The sequence below is a fragment of the Hypanus sabinus genome, chromosome 8 (genome assembly GCF_030144855.1).
Source record: "Hypanus sabinus isolate sHypSab1 chromosome 8, sHypSab1.hap1, whole genome shotgun sequence".
NCBI lineage: Eukaryota > Metazoa > Chordata > Chondrichthyes > Myliobatiformes > Dasyatidae > Hypanus > Hypanus sabinus.
In genome coordinates, this window is record NC_082713.1 from 159248453 (window position 1) to 159267349 (window position 18897).

Below are 18897 nucleotides of genomic sequence, written 5' to 3' on the forward strand. Positions count from 1 at the left end.
AAGCAGCAAATATATACAAATACGTGGATTTTGGTTAACTGGGGAAAAAACAGCACAAATATATTTTTTGCCAAATTAGGTGGCTGCCCCAATTAGCCTAAGTTTCAAGGAAACAGTTTAAAAAAGATAAACCACAATTTAACAAAATAACAAATTATGTATTTCAATGAAATACAGAACAAATTAGAACCAATGCTTACACAGTACTATAAAGCAGAGTATTAGTTCCTAATGGTTATCAACAATCAACAGAAGAATTCATCCAGCATATGCTGCCTTGTTCTTTTGATTGACTGTAAATGAACAAAATCAGTGTAGACACTGTGCAGATAATGGATTGACTTCATTGCCTTCCTGCGTGAGTACTATCAAAAATCACCGCTTTTTAATTTGACGTCGGTCAGCCCAAATGATAACACCATTTAAAAACTGGTTTTCTCTAAGCACGGTGTAGTGTCTAACAGACACACAAGTGCATGTGACTGACGCCAGTTAGAAACTGTGCATCCTCCAAATCTTCATTTTCAATGTAACATTCAAGATGATTGTCAATACCTTCAAATTCCTCCTAGTTCCTAACTTGCTGAAGTAGTGAAATAGTTTCATTTTCACTCCCGGCTATTTCTCACTTCTCGAAGCCTGAATACTTGAAACCACAGTGAGGAAACAGTTCTACATAGTCTTACTGCTTATTTCTCACCAACTATCAATGACAAAAATCACTGTTTTTTGAACACAAACACATGCAACCGGCACTATTTAAAAACCATTCACTCTATACATGGTGTAATGTCTAATTGCTACACAAGTGCACGCAACTGCTGCTAGTTAGAGAATACGTACACAACGCTGGAAGAACTCAGCAGCTCAGACAGCATCCGTGAGAAAAGAGTAGCCAACGTTTCGGGCCGAGACCCTTTATAAGGAATGGGGGGGGGGGGGGGAGAGAGAGAGAATCGAAGCCCAGTAATAGAGATAGGGGAAGAGGTAGGGCCTAGAGGCACCAGGTGGAAAACCAACCAGAGGAAAGATAAAGGGGGGAGGGGGAGGGGATCAGACCCCACCAGTTCCCCAACACCATCACACTCCTCCAGCTGGCAGAGCTTGTTCTAACTCTCAATAACTTCTGCTTTGGTTCTTCCCACTTTCTCCAGATCAAGAGTGTAGCCATGGGCACTCCCATGGGCCCCAGCGATGCCTGCCTCTTTGTGGGTTATGTTGAACAGTCTATGCTCCAAATCTATACTGGCACCACTCCCAAACTTTTCCTCCGCTACATTGGTGCTGCTTGCTGCACCCACACTGAGCTTGTCAATTTCATCAACTTTGCCTCTAACTTTCACCCAGCCCTTAAATTCACTTGGTCCATCTCAGACACTTCTCTCCTCTTTCTTGATCTCTCGGTCTCCATCTCTGGAGACAGACTATCCACTGACATCTTCTACAAACCCACTGCCTCCCATAATTATCTTGACTATACCTCTTCCCACCCTGCCCAATGCAAAAATGCCATTCCCTATTCCCAGTTCCTCCGTCTCCACCGCATCTGCTCCCAGGATGAGGCTTTCCGTTCCAGGACTTCTCAAATGTCCTCTTTCTTTCAGGATCGTGGTTTCCCTTCTGGTGTCATCAAAGATGCCCTCACCCGCATCTCCTCCACTTCCCGCACTTCAGCCCTTAACCCATCCTCCCGTCACCACAACAGGGACAAGGTTCCCCTCGTCCTCACCTACCACCCCACCAGCCTCCAGATCCAGCATATTATCCTCTGGAACTTCTGCCACCTTCAACAGGACCCCACCACCAAGCACATCTTTCCCTCCCTACCCCTCTCAGCTTTTCACAGGGATCATTCCCTCCACGACTACCTGGTCCACACTTCCCTCCCCACAGAACTCCCACCTGACACTTATCCCTGGAAGGACAAATGCTACACCTATCCTCACATCTCCCCCCTTACCACCATTCCGGGCCCCAGACAGTCCTTCCAGGTGAGGCAACACTTCACCTGCGAGTCTGCTGGAGTCATCTATTGCATCCGGTGCTCCCAGTGCGGCCTCCTCTACATCGGCGAGACCCGACACAGATTGGGGTACCGCTTCATCAAGCACCTACGCTCCATCCGTCACAATAGACAGGACCTCCCGGTTGCCACCCACTTCAACTCTGCCTCTCATTCCAATATATTTATGTCCAAACATGGCCTCCTCTAATGCCATGATGAGGCCAAACTCTGGTTGAAGGAGCAACACCTCATCTTCCGTCTGGGTAGCCTCCAGCCTGGTGGTATGAACATTGAATTCTCCAATTTCCAGTAATTCCCTCCCCCTCCCCTATCCCAGGTCCCTCTCTGCCGCTCTCTCCTTTCAACTTTCTGCTTCTTTTTCTCTACAGTTCTTTCATACTTATCCCCTCCCCCTCATCCCTTTATCTTTACTCTGATTGATTTTCCACCTGGCACTTCTAGGCCCTACCCCCTCCCCATCTCTATTACTGAGCTTCGGCCCTCTCTTCCCCCCCCCCCCCCCATTCCTGATGAAGGGTCTCAGCCCAAAACTTTGGCTACTCTTTTCTCACAGATGCTTCCTGACCTGCTGAGTTCTTCCAGCATTGTGTACGTATTCTTTGATCCACCGCATCTGCAGTTGTATTTTTGTGTTTTGATTTGCTGCTAGTTAGAAACTTCTCGGTAACAGTCTCCTGTCCAAAATAAACAAAGGATAGTACCCCAAATAAACAAAAGATAGTCTGGCTATTTTCTAATCAGTTTTTCTCCTTAAGAGTTGTCCTAAATAAGTGGCTGCCTGATTAACTGATGATGCAATTAACCAAATTCCACTGAACTTGTTTTAAAGTTTTTTTAAATCTTACAGTTTAATGACACCAAACAACTCCAAAACTTTCCTAAAAGTGGTTTGTAAGTACCCAGACTTACCCGACTTAGATATGCAGTGATTTATGCAACTTTGAAAATCACTTTTATTTTCATCCTTTTTATTTTCCTTGTGTGCAAACTGTTGTAAAGTGTTCAATACTTCTGGAAATTGAAGACTATGGTGAGTAAAATGTTCAATAAACATCTGTACGTGATCTTGGTGGATGCCACATTTTGTTAAGAAAAGGCTGACAATATCATATTCCTTTTCAGTCAGGATCCTCAGAGCATAAGAAGGATACCCCTGCAGATACCATTTTTTCTGAAAGCAGAAGAGTTTTGCTGTCACTTTCCACCAAGGAGAAGTAAACTGGAACCGTCCTACCACTTTGTAAGTGTCACCAGAGCGAAGGTCTTTCAATTCAACTGGAAGAAAATTGATAAACACAGATGAACAGCTTTTTTTTCCCATTTGGCCTCATTTAACTACTTGTTCTCAAGCTGCAGATTGTTCATTTCCTGTGAGAGAATGGCTTAGAACAGTACAGCACATTACAGGCCCTTCGGCCCACAATATTGTGCCGACCCTCAAACCATGCCTCCCATATAACCCCCCGCCTTAAATTCCTCCATATACCTGTCTAGTAGTCTCTTAAACTTCACTAGTGTATCTACATCCAACACTGACTCAGGCAGTGCATTCCACACAACAACCACTCTCTAAGTGAAAAACCTTCCTCTAATATCCCCCTTGAACTTCCCTCCCCTTACCTTAAAGCCATGTCCTCTTGTACTGAGCAGTGGTGCCCTGGGGAAGAGGCGCTAGCCGTCCACTCTATCTATTCCTCTTAATATCTTGTACACCTCTATCATGTCTCCTCTCATCCTCCTTCTCTCCAAAGAGTAAAGCCCTAGCTCCCTTAATCTCTGATCATAATCCATACCCTCTAAACCAGGCAGCATCCTGGTAAATCTCCTCTGTACGCTTTCCAATGCTTCCATATGCTTCCTATAGTGAGATGACCAGAACTGGGCACAGTACTCCAAGTGTGGCCAACCAGAGTTTTATAGAGTTGCATCATTACCTCGCATCTCTTAAACTCTATCCCTCGACTTATGAAAGCTAACACCCCTAAAAGCTTTCTTAACTACCCTATCTACCTGTGAGGCAACTTTCAGGGATCTGTAGACATGTACTCCCAGATCCCTCTGCTCCTCCACACTACCAAGTATCCTGTCATTACTTTGTACTTTGTCTTGGAGTTTGCCCTTCCAAACTGTACCACCTCACACTTCTCCAGGTTGAATTCCATCTGCCACTTCTCAGTCCACTTCTGCATCCTATCAATGTCTCTCTGCAATCTTTGACAATCCTCTACACTATCTAGAACACCACCAACTTTTGTGTCGTCTGCAAACTTGCCAACCCATCCTTCTACCCCCTCATCCAGGTCGTTAATAAAAATCACGAAAAGTAGAGGTCCCAGAACAGATCCTGGTGGAACACCAGTCACGACTCTCCAATCTGAATATACTCCCTCCACCACAACCTTCTGTAGGCAAGCCAATTCTGAATCCACCTGGCCATACTTCCCTGGATCCCATGCCTTCAGATTTTCTGAAGAAGCCTACCGTGTGGAACCTTGTCAAATGCTTTACTAAAATCCATGCAGATCACATCCACTGCACTAGCCTCATCTTTACGCCTGGTCACCTCCTCAAAGAACTCCATCAGGCTTGTTAGACACAATCTTCCCTTCGCAAAGCCATGCTGACTGTCCCTGATCAGCCTATGATTCTCTAAATGCCCATAGAACCTATCTCTAAGAATCTTTTCCAACAGCTTTCCCACTGGTAAGGCTCACTGATCAATAATTACTCGGACTATCCCTACTACCTTTTTTGAACAAGGGGACAACATTCGCCTCCCTCCAATCCTCCGGTACCAGTCCTGTGGACAACAAGGACATAAAGGTCCTAGCCAGAGGCTCAGCAATCTCTTCCCTCGCCTCGTGGAGCAGCCTGGGGAATATTCCGTCAGGCCCCGGTGATTTATCTGTCCTAATGTATTTTAACAACTCCAACACCTCCTCTCCTTTAATATCAACATGCTCCAGAACTTCAACCTCACTCATATTGTTCTCACCATCATCAAGTTCCCTCTCATTGGTGAATACCGAAGAGAAGTATTCATTGAGGACCTCGCTCACTTCCACAGCCTCCAGGCACATCTTCCCACTTTTATCTCTAATCAGTCCTACCTTCACTCCTGTCATCCTTTGGTTCTGCACATAATTGAAGAATGCCTTGGGGTTTTCCTTTACCCTACCAGCCAAGGCCTTCTCATGCCCCCTTCTTGCTCTTCTCAGCCCCTTCTTAAGCTCCTTTCTTGCTACCCTATATTCCTCAATAGACCCATCTGATCCTTGCTTCCTAAACCTCACGTATGCTGCCTTCTTCCACCTGAAATGAAAATATTTATAATTCTGATTACTGTGCGATATTCATCCCTAAAGAAGATGGCAGAGTTGTCATTGAACCATCCATTAAAATCAATACTTGTACCCGGCTGGAAGCCTGAGAAGAGTTTATTCAATAATTCATTACATTGTACATTATTTATATTTGTATTTAACCTCAGCCCAAATAAAGCTTTATTGCTAAAATGTTTTCTCCACCCAGTTTTCACTCCTCTCCCAAACACTTTAACCTTAGTTCTTCCTTTACTCTGCCTACAGGCAAGAACATTTTGGTACAGGTCAAATCCTAAAATTTGCCGAGAACAATCATGGGTCAAAGACCATGACTGCCAATGCCATACGACGCGGCACATAATTATGATAAGACTCAGAGGAAGCTTGGGTGTGACTTGGTATCTGCAGACTCAGTACAGTAATAGGTACATTCTATATCTAAATTCCTGACTTCCTACAGAAGAAATCCTAGGCTGCTAACTGATGAGTATGAACCACCAATCGACACCTTCCCAAGATAATCATTTTTCATATGCCACCCTAGAAGAGACAGCGTGCTATTCACCATTGAGGCATTCTCTTTCGGTCATGATACAGTTTCAATGTTCTGAGTCAAACAATTCCTGCTGATTGAAAACTTGCCCACAACTATATGAGCTACATGCAATTCCAGACATAGCAATCTAGTTGTCATTTATCTGTCTTCTTAGTTAAGAATTGACTGAGGATGGGCAATTACTTCAGGAAATCAATGAAGTCTGCTTTATGTAAAAGAATACATTAAAAAGGGACAAAGAAAGAGAATTAGTTTCCTTCTCTTTGGAGAAGGAGTTTGCATAATCAGAAAGAGATGGGGGAATGAATTAAACAAGTATTTTGCATTGCTTCACGATAAAAGTTACATTAACATTCCAGAGAAGCTCTCCTTCAGAGATTAAAAGAAACTAAGTTAACCTGGGAAATTACTAACATGAGGGAACTGAGATGGAGCAAATCAATGGGTTCTGATGGACCTCATCCAGGATCTTAAAACAAATAGGAAGAATTTTATAAAACTCTGGTTGGGCCACATTCAATTCAAGTTTAATTGTCATTTACCATACACAAATACAGCCAAACGAGACAGCGTTACTACATGGTTAAGGAGCAAAGACACATTGCCAACAGTCACACACGCAGGAAGCACACACAAGATCACAATCACATAATAAGAGTACCAATGTCCACCTCACCCCCCCCTCCCCTCGCCCCTACAATGCCGTGTTTGATGCATGCAGGTCAACAAACACATCTGGAATATTGCATACAGTTCCCGTTGCCCCACTATAGGAAGGATGTCCAGGCTCTTGGAGAGGGTGCAGAAGAGGTTTACGATGATGCTTCCTGGTTTTGACGGCATGTGCTATCATGAGAGGCTGGATAAACTTTTGTTTTCTCTGGAGTGCCAAAAGCTGGGAGGAGATCTGATAGAGGTTTAGAAGATCATGAGAGGCATAGACAGAGTGTATCTGTTTTCCAGAGTTGAAATATCTAATAACAGAGGGAATGTATTGAAGGTGGGAGGGGGTAGGTTCAAGGGGTTGTGAGGGATTTTTTTAAATTGAACTTAGAGAGTAGTAACTGCCTGGAATGTGCTGCCTGGTATTGTGGTAGAGGCAAATACATTACAGGCTTTCAAGAGACATTTGGATAGGTACATGGATGCTAGAGAAATGGAGGAATACGGACATGGTGCAGGTAGGAGGGACTAGTGTTTGGGTGTTTCTGATTTGCCTTTTAGCTAGTTCAGCACAACGTTGTGGGCTGAATGGCCTGTTCCTGAGCTCTTATGTTCTATGCCAAATTCACTTTCCAAAAGTCTTTAGATTGAGGGGATATCCATTTGAAAGTGGAAAATCCAAACGGAAAATCTCTGCAGACTGAAGAAAACTATTAGGCAATAAGAGTAACATCAGTAACAGGGAAAATACAGCAACGTACCCAGAAAAGTTCAAGGGAATCGAGCTAAGTTAATATAGTTTGTGAAAAGCAAATCACATTTAAAACAAACTGTTTGCACTCGTGAAGTGTTCTTTCCCTACTATGTGACAATGTAACAATGTCAATCTATGTGACAAATTGTTATCACATAGACAACAATTTGGCTCCAATGTGGCAATATCTGTCCAATGGATATATTGCTCCAAAAGGCAAATGCAAGTGTAAGCATTGGAGAAATACTCATGACCTTTACATTGTTGATCCAAGCATTTTGTGCGAATGGCTGGATACTAAACATTTCAATTCACGCAGCTATAGCAGGAAGAGAAAATGAAAATGGTACAAGGGGAAGTCTGTGTCACTCAGACTGCTACAGTATGGTTTTTGGATCATGCGAGAGCTCAGAAAGGCAAGTAGCAATTTATAACAAACTATCCTGAGTGGTTGCAATGGTATAAAATCATTCAGAGTGAAAAGTGTAAGTAACATTTAAAATTTAAGATAACGGGACTGCAAACAGAGTTGCAGGAAGGGAGAAGGAGATGGAGTTACAATTAAAGCTGAAGATGGCAGGTTGAAAGCTATAAAATTAAGAGGCTCTATTAAAGCATGACTCAATAGCAAATGTTATCATACTATCAACAATTTCACTCAGTATGCCATGTTATTTTAATTATTTATGTACCAAATGGCCCACTATGTCACCAGACTTGATGATAAATACTGCCTTTTGAAGGTGTCCTCCATGGTGGGCAGGACTGGCTGCAATATTTTCCAACCCTGTGCTTTGAAGTTACCATACCAGGCTGTGACGCAACCAATGACAATTCATCAATTCTCATTCATTCTCTCTCTCTCTCTCTCTAGAGAGAGAGAGAGAGAGAGAGTTAGGATGAGCTAGCTTGGGCTTTTCTCCTTGGACAAGCGGATGAGAGGTGACTTAATAGTGTTCAAGAATATAAGCAGCACAGATCAAGTAGATAGCCAAAGACTTTTTCTCAGGGTGGAAATGGCTAATACCAGGGCACATTGGAGAAAAGTATCGGGGGAATGGCAAAGGCAAGCTGTTGTTTGTTTGTTTGTTTTTTTTTACACACACAGAGACAATGGTGGGTGCATGGAATGCACTGCCATGGTGGTGGTACAGAGAGGCAGGTACATTAGGGTCATTTAAGAGACATGGATGACAGAAAGTTGGATGGCTTTATAGGAGGGAAGAGTTAGATTGACCTTATGGTAGGTTAAAAGGTTAAAATTGTATCGGTCTCTGCATTTGTTTTGATTCATCAGTTGTGCAGAGGGAGAGCTTGTATGGGTGACAACATGTCTCTCCGTGTCATATTGCCTTGTCTTGTGTAATACATAAACAGCTTTGGCAATCCATCCATGGTCAACCCCAACTAACAGAGGTCCTCAAAGGGTAAATAGATCTGCACAACATAGCGGACTGAAGGGCCTGCAAAGTGCTGTAATAGAAATCTTCAGCACATTACAGGCCCTTCGTCCCACAACGTTGTGCTGACCAATCAACCTACTCTAGAAATTGCCTAGAATTTCCCTACCACATAGCCCTCTATTTTTTTAAGCTCCATGTACCCAAGAGTCTCTTAAAATATCCTATTGTGTCTGCCTCTACCAACTCCACTGGCAGTGCATTTCGCACATCCACCACTCTGTAAAAAAACTTATCTTGACACCCTCCTTGTACCTACTTCCAAGCACCTTAAAACTGTGCCCCCTCGTGTTAGCCATTTCAGCCCTGGAAAAAAACCTCTGACTATCCACACAATCAATGCCTCTCATCATCTTATACACCTCTATCAGGTCACCTCTCAACCTCCGTCAATCCAAGGAGAAAAGGCCAAGTTCACTCAACCTGTTCTCATAAGGCATGCTTATCAATCCAGGCAATATCCTTGTAAATCTCCTCTGCACTCTCTATATAGTATCCACATCCTTCCTGTAATGAGGTGACCAGAACTAAACACAGAACTCCAAGTGGGGTCTAACTAAGGTCTTATAGAGCTGTAACCTTACCTCACGGCTCTTGAACTCAATCCCATGATGAACGCCAACACATCAGATGCCTTCTTAGCAACACTGTCAACCTGCATAGCAGCTTTGATTGTCCTGTGGCCATGGACCACAAGATCTCGCTGATCCTCCACACAGCCGAGAGTCTTACCATTAATATTATATTCTGTCATCAAATCTGACCTACCAAAATGCTCCACTTCACATTTGTCTGGGTTGATCTCCAACTGCCACTTCTCAGCCCACTTCTGCATCCCTATCGATGTCTTGCTGTAACCTCTGACACCCCTCCAGACTATCTACAGAACCCCTGATCTTTGTGTCATCGGCAAACTTACTAACCCACCTTTCTAATTCCTCATCCAGGTCACAAAAAAAATCACAGAGAGGAGAGGTCCCAGAACAGATCCCTGCAGATCACCACTAGTCACTGTCCTCCATGCAGAACACAACCCATTCACAACCACCCTTTGCCTTCTCCAAGCAAGCCAATTCCAGAGACCTTGCTTTGCTTGGATCCCTGGATCCCGTGCCTCGTTACTTTCTGAATGAGCCTCATATGGGGAACCTTATCAATGCCTTACTGAAATCCATATACACTATATCCACTGTTTTATTATATTCTCAAAGAATTTCAATCAGGTTTGTAAGGCATGATCTGCCCTTGAGAAAGCTATGCTGACTATCCCTGAACAGATTATGTCTCTCCAAATGCTCACAAATCCTTCCTCTCACAATCTTCTCCAACAACTTGCCCACCACTGAAGTAAGACTCACTGAAGAAATAATTTCCTGGGTTATCTCTACTCCCTTTCTTGAACAAGGGACCAACGTTCGCAACCCTCCAATCCTCCGGTACTTCTCCCATCCCCGTTGATGATGCAAAGATCATTGCCAGAGACTCAGCAATTTACTCCCTTTCTCCCACAATAGCCTGGGATACATCTCATCGGGTCCCAGTGACTTATCTAACTTAATACCTTTCAAAAGGTCCAGCTCATCCACTTTTTTTAATGTCTATGCACTTAAGTGTTTTAGTCCACTGTAAGTCATCCCCATAAATGCCAAGGTCCTTTTTACTGGTGAATACTGATGCAAAGTACCTCCTCTAGTTCCTCCGGTTTCATGCACATATTTCTACTCTCACTCCTGATTGGTCCTCTTCTCACACGGCTCACCCTCTTGCTCTTTACATACTTGTAGAATGCCTTGGCGTTTTCCTTAACCCTCCTCACCAAGCCCTTCTCATAGCCCCTTCTAGCTCTCCTAATTTCATTCTTGAGCTCCTTCCTGGCACACCTGTAATTTTCTAGAGCTCTAACAATACCTAGCTTCTTGAACCTTTCATAAGCATTTCATTTCTTCTTAACTAGATTTTCTACATCCTTTGTACATCATGGTTCTTTTTCCCTTCCATCCTTTCCCTGCCTCAATGGAACATACCTATGCAGAACACCGTGCAAATGTTCCCTGAAATTTTAACCACATTTCTGCTGTGCTTTTCCCTGAGAACATCTGCTCCCAATTTATGTTCCCGAGTTCCTGCCTAATAGCATATTTCCCGCTACCCTAATCAAATGTTTTCCCAAATTTTCTGTTCCTATCCCTCTCCAGTGCTATGGTAAAGATGATAGAATTGTGATCAGTACCTCAAAAATGCTCTCCCACCGAGAGATCTGACATCTTCCCAATACCAGATCAAATACAGCCTCTCCTCCAGTTGGAGTATCTACATAGTGTGTCAGGAAACCTTGCTGAACACACCTAACAAACTCTACCCCATCTAAACACCTTGTTTTAAGGAGATGCTAGTCAATATTAGGAAAGTTAAATCACCCATCACATCAACCCTATTATTATTGTACTGTTCCAGAATCTGCCTCCCTATCTGCTCTTCGATGTCTCTGTTGTTATTATTAGGAGGGTCTATAAAAAAAACAGTAGAATTATTACCTGCTTCTTGTTTCTGACTTACATCTACAGTGACTCAGTAGACAATCCCTCCATAACTTCCTCCTTTTCTGCAGGTAATGTATTTACAATACAACATTTCACAAATACAAGTACGAATATTTCACAGCCATACCCACACTCCTTCAAGACGAAGGCCCCCACACATCCACAACATGTCAGATGATCCAGCATACACTCATATTACAATTCATCAGCCACCCTGTGAGGTAAACCACATGCGTGTTAAAAGGGAGGCAACTTCCCAAGTACAATCAAATGCCCTCAACTAGTAGGTAATTCCTTAAGACTCCCAAAGTATGACAAGAAAGGTCCCCATTTCGAATAGAACTTTTTCACAGACCCTCTCAGAGTGAATTTAATCTTTTCTAATTTCAGAAAAAACATTACGTCCTCTAACCATGCAGCAGCAGATGGGGGAGTGGCAGATTTCCAGACCAGCAAGATTCTCCTACGGGTCAAAAGCGATGTAAATGCAACGATATCCGACTGGTTTGCATTTAAACCCAAAGCATCATCTGCCACTCCAAATACAGCTATAAGCGGGCAAGGTCTCAGTGTCACCCCCAAATTTTAAATTTTAATTTTAAAAACCAGTGCCCAATAGCCATCAAGCTAAGGGCAAAATGCATGCACTAAACCAGCCAGAGAGAAGGAACACCTGTCACAGCCAGTGTCTGTCCCAAGATATATGTCAGCAAGTTTGGCTTTATGTAATGTACCCTGTGTAAAACGTTAAATTGTATGAGCCCCAGTTTAGCACACGATGATGAGGAATGAACCCTATTCAATGCTTTTGCCCAATATTCCTCAGCCAGATCCATACCAAGGTCATCCTCCCACCCAGTCTTAGTTTTGTTTAGATCTTGAACTCCCAAAGACATCAGCTGAGAGTATAGTACAGAGATCAGCTCTTTATCATTAAAGCTAAGAGTGAGTTTTTCCCACAACATAGCAGGTGGTAGATCCGGAAAAGAGGAAACTTTTCCTTGACAAAGTGACGAATATGCAAGTATTTTTTTTAAAAAAATGATTATGCAGAAAGCCATATTCACTGCACAGGTTAACAAAACTATCAAATATATTACCAGCGTACAAATCCTTAATGCACATAAGTCCATTCAAACCCCATTGTCTAAAAACTGAATCGAGTGTGGAGAGAAGAAATAGATGGTTTCTATGAATGGGACCCAAAACTGAAGTGATGTGAACTTACAGTGGCAGCGAAATTGATTAAAAATTTTGAGGGTGGAGAGCACAACTAGGCTAGATGTGAATTGAGAGGATTTCAATGGCAAGGAAGAATACTACAAAGCTGGGAGAGACAAAGAGTGCAGACCATGTCTCAAGCAGACACCAGTTTATATCTAGCTGGTGAAGCCAAAATAATACCTTTTGAATGTCCGATGCCCAGTAATAATGAAAAAAGCTAGGAAGGCCCATTCCACCTACATCACAACCTCTTTGGAGAATGTGCTCATTAACCCTTGGGACCTTATTTTCCCAAATAAAGGAGGTTATAGCTTGGTCAACTGATTTGAAAAATAACTTGGATAAGAAAACTGGCAAGCACTTGAACAAATAAAGAAATCTGGGAAGTATAATCATTTTCACTGATTAAATTCTCCCAGCTATTGTAAAGGGTAAACTGTGCCATCTCTCAAAATCAGCCTTCATTTGGCTAACCTGAGGCCTGTAGTTAGCTTCAAACAGCGATGTGAAAGTGCGAGTAACATATATTCCTAGGTATACAAAACCATCTTGAGATAAAGGAAAAGGCAAAAATTCCTGTTGGATCTGTAGGGCCAAGTTATTAATGGGAAAGCATTTGTTTTTTTTTGAGGGTTCAGTTTATAACAAGAGAAGGCTCCAAATTGACCTAATAATGAACTCTGGCACCTCTTATGTCTCCCTCCCTGTCCTTTCTGAAACATCTAAAGCCTAGCACTCTATGTAGCCATTCCTTTTTTTTTGTAATTTTTTTTATTGAAGTTCATCATCAAACAAACATTTCCATAAGATGTATTTCAGATACTGTACATATGTATTATATAGTCATATTTGCCACAAATCTCCCCACAGTATTTATCTGAGGTAGACATTTATAGAAAAGAGAGGAAAGAAAGAACAAGTGAAAGGAAAAAACTATGTACAAGTAGGGAGTGATCTTTTTTACAACATATTCATTGACTTGTGAGAATAAATTCAGGCCTATGAGGTGTTATGCAGTCAAACTATTTTTCCCAGTATGAATCAAATTGTTCCAACTTATGATTAGCAGATGCTGTTATCTTCTCCATTTTGTAAATGTCCATTGTAATTTCTATCCATGCGTTTAAAGTTGGGTTCTCCTGTAATAACCATTTCCTGGTAAGAGTCTTTTTATCAGCCACCAGCAGTATATTCATTAAATATTTATCTCTTTTCAACCATTCTTGAGGTATATACCCAAAATATATGGTTTTACTTTCTAAGGGTTTTTCACATTTAAAGATGTCTTGTCGAGCATTGTGTATCCCACTCCAATAGTCTTTGATAACGGGGCAATCCCAGAAAATATGATTATAGTTTGCATTTTGTTTTCCACAATTTCTCCAGCAAACAGGGAGGTTACTATCATAATGGGATTTCTGAGAGGGTGTAAAAATATCTTATCAAGTTTTCCATCCAAACTCCCTCCATTTCTGTGAACTGGTACACTTCCATTGATACCTCCATATTATTGTCCATTCTTCCTCAGATATAATTACCCCTCCTTCCTTCTCCCATTTTGTTTTAATATATGAAGTCAAATGTGTTTTAAGATTTGACAAACTCTTATACACACTTGAAATGATTCTACTACTGTTAACTGAATTATATGCTTTTCTAAATAGCTCTATCAAACATGTACATTTGGTTACATTTTTAACCCTCTTATTAACACAGTCTTGCATCTGTAAATACTGATAAAAGTTTTGTTTTCTAATAAGTGTTTCTCTTTAAGCATTTCAAAACTGAAGTGTTCCTTCCTTCATTATATTGCAAAGAACTGCTAAATTCCTTTAGTTGTCCAATCCTTAAATCTAACATCCAGCTTATTTGGCATAAAATTGGAGTCATATGCACACCATTTAAGAATCACAATATCTTCCTCTAGTTTATATTCTTTTATAATATTTTTCCATATTTTAAGAGTCCATTTCACCCATGGGTTATCAATAGTATTTATGTAATTTTGTAGGTTGTTATTAGCCAAAATTGCCTGTATGGGGATAGAAAATATCCTCTCTTCAATGTTTTTCCATTGAATGTCATATGATGAGTTGCACCAACATATCACAGCTCTCAACTGCGCTGCAAAATAATAATCTCAAAGAGAAGGTAGGCTCCATCCCCCCCTTTCCTTGGCTAATTGCAAAGTTTTGAGATGAACCCTCGGCTTCTTACCTTGCCATATATATCTTGATAACATTTTGTTCCATTCATTGAATTGATTTTGGTCAATCTCTATTGATAGGGTCTGAAAGAGATATAGTCTGGGCAATATATTCATTCTAATGGATTCAATCCTTGAACTGAGACTAAGAAAAGGAATTAGGCTCCATCTTGTTTATATCTTTCTTAATTATTTTATATATAGGCAGATATTGCGAGCTGATAATTTTGACAAATCTTTTGGCATAATGATGCCCAAATATTTGAAAGACCGTTTGCCATGCCAAGGGATATCTACTTTCAATTTCTCTTGGTGGACTATAGTTATATTGGGTTTTATCTATGTTGATCTTGTATCCTGATAACTGACCATATTGTTCAAAGGATTGCGTCAATTTAGGTAAAAGAGTATGTTGGTTGCCCAAGATAGATCAAAATGTCATCTGCGTAACAGGCCAATTTATGCTCTGCCCCTTTAATGGTAATTCCCCAATATCTTCATTTTGTCTGATGTATTGAGCTAATGGTTCCAGATATAATGCGAAGAGTAGCAGTGATCATACACAACCCTGTCTCGTGCCCCTTTCTAGGATAAAGTTATTTGATAAATATCCATTGATTTTAATCCTAGCAGTAGGATTGTCATATAGTGCCTACAGTTTTAGTAATTGTGTCATGTAAAGCAAATCTATGTAAAACTCTGTAAAGAGAATTCCAATTAACCTAATCAAATGCCTTTTCAGTGTTCACACTTATCACTATTGCTTCAATTTAATTTTTTTTGCATATGATCCATAATGTGAAGTGTCCTTCGTACATTGTCTTGTGTTTGGCGTTGTTGTATAAAACCTGTCTGATCATTATGTATGAGTGTCGGTAGGAACTCTTCTAATCGTTTGGCCATGATGGAGGTAAATAATCTATAATGCACATTAAGAACAGATGTTGGTCTAAATGACCCACATTCCATTTTATCCTTGCCTTCTTTTGGTATAGGGGAGATTATCACCTCCTTCCAGCTGGGTGACATTTGCTCCTTTTTTAGAGCCCAGTTCAGTGTGGGCAGTAAAACAGGAATTAACTCATTTTTAAATTCTTTATACCACTCTGCCATATATCCATCTGATACTGGTGACTTGCTTAATTTAAGTCTACTAATTGCAGCTTTTAGTTCAGCTTCAGTTATGTCAGCAGTCATCATTCTATTTTGTTCTTCTCTTAAAGTGGGTAATTCAAGAATTCAGGAAGGTGTCAATTTGGGTTATGCTTCCCCTAGAACTTTGGAATATAGAGTTTTGTAAAACACTTCAAAAGCTTCTTGAATTTCACTTAGCTTATTTTTTTTTAATCAATTTTGTTCTTGGATCCCTAATTCTATGAATTGTATTTTCTGCTATCTTTTTTTTCCAGTTTCCATGCCAGTATTATCATAGATTTAGATCCACTTTCATAGTGTCTGTTTTAGAAACATTAAATTTTTCCTGATTTCTTGTGTAGCCAAACTATTAATTTCATTACTAATTTTTTTTTTATTTCCTCTAACGTATCCTGTGCCAAACTCAATTTGTGTTTTTTTTCTCGGTAGTCATTCCTGCCGGAGTCATCCAAGTCTCTATAATGGTTCATCATAGTTCCACGCTCTAAGTTCATCTGCCTTGCTTATGATACTCCTTGCATTAAAATAGACACATCTCAAACCATCTGCCTCTCCTTCCTCATAAAATCCCTACAAGATGTCATTACTTGTGTGCCAACTGCCCCATCCTCTGCCTCTTCTATTCGGTTCCCAACCCCTGCAAATCTAGTTTAAACCCTCCCATTAGCAAACCTCCCTCCCAGGATATTGATTCCCTTCCAGTTCAGTTGCAACCCGACTCACTTGTACAGGTCACCCCTTTCCCAGAAAAGGTCCCAGTGATCCAAGAACTTGTAACCCTGCCCCCTGCACCATCTCCTCAGCCACTCGTTCATCTGCACTATCTTCCTGATCTGACCTTCACTAGCTCATGGCACAGGGAGTAATCAGGAGATTACCACCTTGGAGGTCCAGCTCTTCAACCTCCTTCCTAACTCCCTAAACTTACTGCGCAGGACCTGTACCCCTCTCCTGCCTATGTCATTGGTACTAACATGTACACGACCTCTGGCTGCTCACCCTCCCCTTCAAGAATATTCTGCAACCACTCAGAGACATCCTGGACCCTAGCACCCGGGACGCCACACACTATCCTGATGTCTCTTTTGCTGCCACAGAATCTCCTATCTGTCCCCTAACTATCAAGTCCCCTATGACTATTGCTCCGCCTGACTTCACCCTACCCTACTGAGGCTCAGAGCCAACCACAGTGCTGTTGGTCTGGCTGCTACTGCCTTGCCCAGATACAGTGGCTTGCAAAAGTTTGAGCACCCCTGATCTAAATTTCTGTTACTGTGAATAGTTAAGTGAGTAGAAGATGAACTGATCTCCAAAAGTCATAAAGTTAAAGATGAAACATTCTTTTCAACATTTTAAGCAAGATTAGTGTATTATTTTCGCTTTGTACAATTTTAGAGTGAAAAAAAGGAAAGAAGCACCATGCAAAAGTTCCCCAAGAGATTTGAGCTCTCAGATAACTTTTAACAAGGTCTCAGAGCTTAATTAGCTTGTTAGGGCTATGGCTTGTGCACAGTTAGTGTTAGGAAATTATGCAAATTTGCAAATATGCAAATTTCAAAGTTTTATAAATACACTGACTCCTCAAACCTTGTCCCAACAATCAGCAGCCATGGGCTCCTCTAAGCAGCTGCCTCGCACTCTGAAAATTAAAATAAATGATACCCACAAAGCAGGAGAAAGCTATAAGAAGATAGCAAAGTATTTTCAGGTAGCCATTTCTTCAGTTCGTAATGTAATTAAGAAATGGCAGTTAACAGGAACGGCTGAGGTCTGGAAGATCAAGAAAACTTTACGCGAGAACTGCTTGTAGGATTGCTAGAAAGGCAAAAAACCCCCGTTTGACTGCAAAAGACCTTCAGGAAGATTCAGCAGATTCTGGAGTGGTGGTGCACTGTTCTACTGTGCAGCAACACCTGCACAAATATGACCTTCATGGAAGAGTCATCAGAAGAAAACCTTTCCTGTGTCCTCACCACCAAATTCAGCATCAGAATTTTGCAAAGGAACATCTGTACATTTTGGAAACAAGTCCTGTGGACTGAGGAGGTTAAAATAGAACTTTTTGGCTGCAATGAGCAAAGGTATGCTTGAAGAAAAAAGGGTGCAGAATTTTATGAAAAGAACACCTCTCCAACTGTTAAGCACGGGGGTGGATCGATCATGCTTTGGGCTTGTGTTGCAGCCAGTGACACGGGGAACATTTCACTGGTAGAGGGAAGAATGAATTCAATTAAATACCAGCAAATTCTGGAAGCAAACATAGCACCATCTATAAAACAGCTTAAGATGAAAAGAGGATGGCTTCTACAACAGGATAATGATACTAAACACACCTCAAAATCCACAATGGACTACCTCAAGAGGCTCAAGCTGAAGGTTTTGCCATGGCCCTCAAATCTGTGGATAGACCTCAAAAGAGCAGTGCATGCAAGACAGCCCAAAAACCTCACAGAACTAGAAGCCTTTTGCAAGGAAGAATCGGCAAAAATTCCCCAAACAAGAATTGAAAGCTGGCTACAGAAAGCCTTTACAAGCTGTGATACTTGCTAAAGGGGGTGTTACTAAGTACTGAACCTGCAGGGTGCCCAAACTTTTGCTTTGGGCCCTTTTCCTTTTTTGTTATTTTGAAACTGTAAAAGATGGAAATAAAGTAATCTTGCTTAAAATATTAAAGAAATGTGTCACCTTTAACTTCATGCCTTTTGGAAATCAGGTCATCTTTTACTCACTTAGCTATTCACAGTAACAGAAATTTTGACTGTGTGGTGAACTATGTGCCTGTCTGGACATGCCCCCTGCTGACTGCTCCTGTGGCTCCTCCCGCCAGTCCCTGTATAAAGGAGATCTGCGGCCTGACGCTCGGCCTCAGTCTCCAGGACATTGTATGATAGACACTCACTCCTGGTTCCTTCTTCCAGTCAATAAAAGCCGATATCTCGCCTTACGTCTCAGTGTGAGTTATTGATGGTGCATCAGACTGGGGTGCCCAA

The 18897-nt window shown here is 41.5% G+C and overlaps 1 protein-coding gene across 1 annotated transcript in view; it reads right to left on the reverse strand.

Annotated features, from left to right (window-relative positions):
• helb (helicase (DNA) B) overlaps positions 1-18897 on the reverse strand; it is a 67706-nt gene that overhangs the window by 48086 nt on the left and 723 nt on the right. The window contains exon 2 of the mRNA XM_059978369.1: positions 2936-3301. Coding sequence (XP_059834352.1) covers positions 2936-3301 — 366 coding nt within the window. The remainder of the gene's footprint in view (positions 1-2935; positions 3302-18897) is intronic.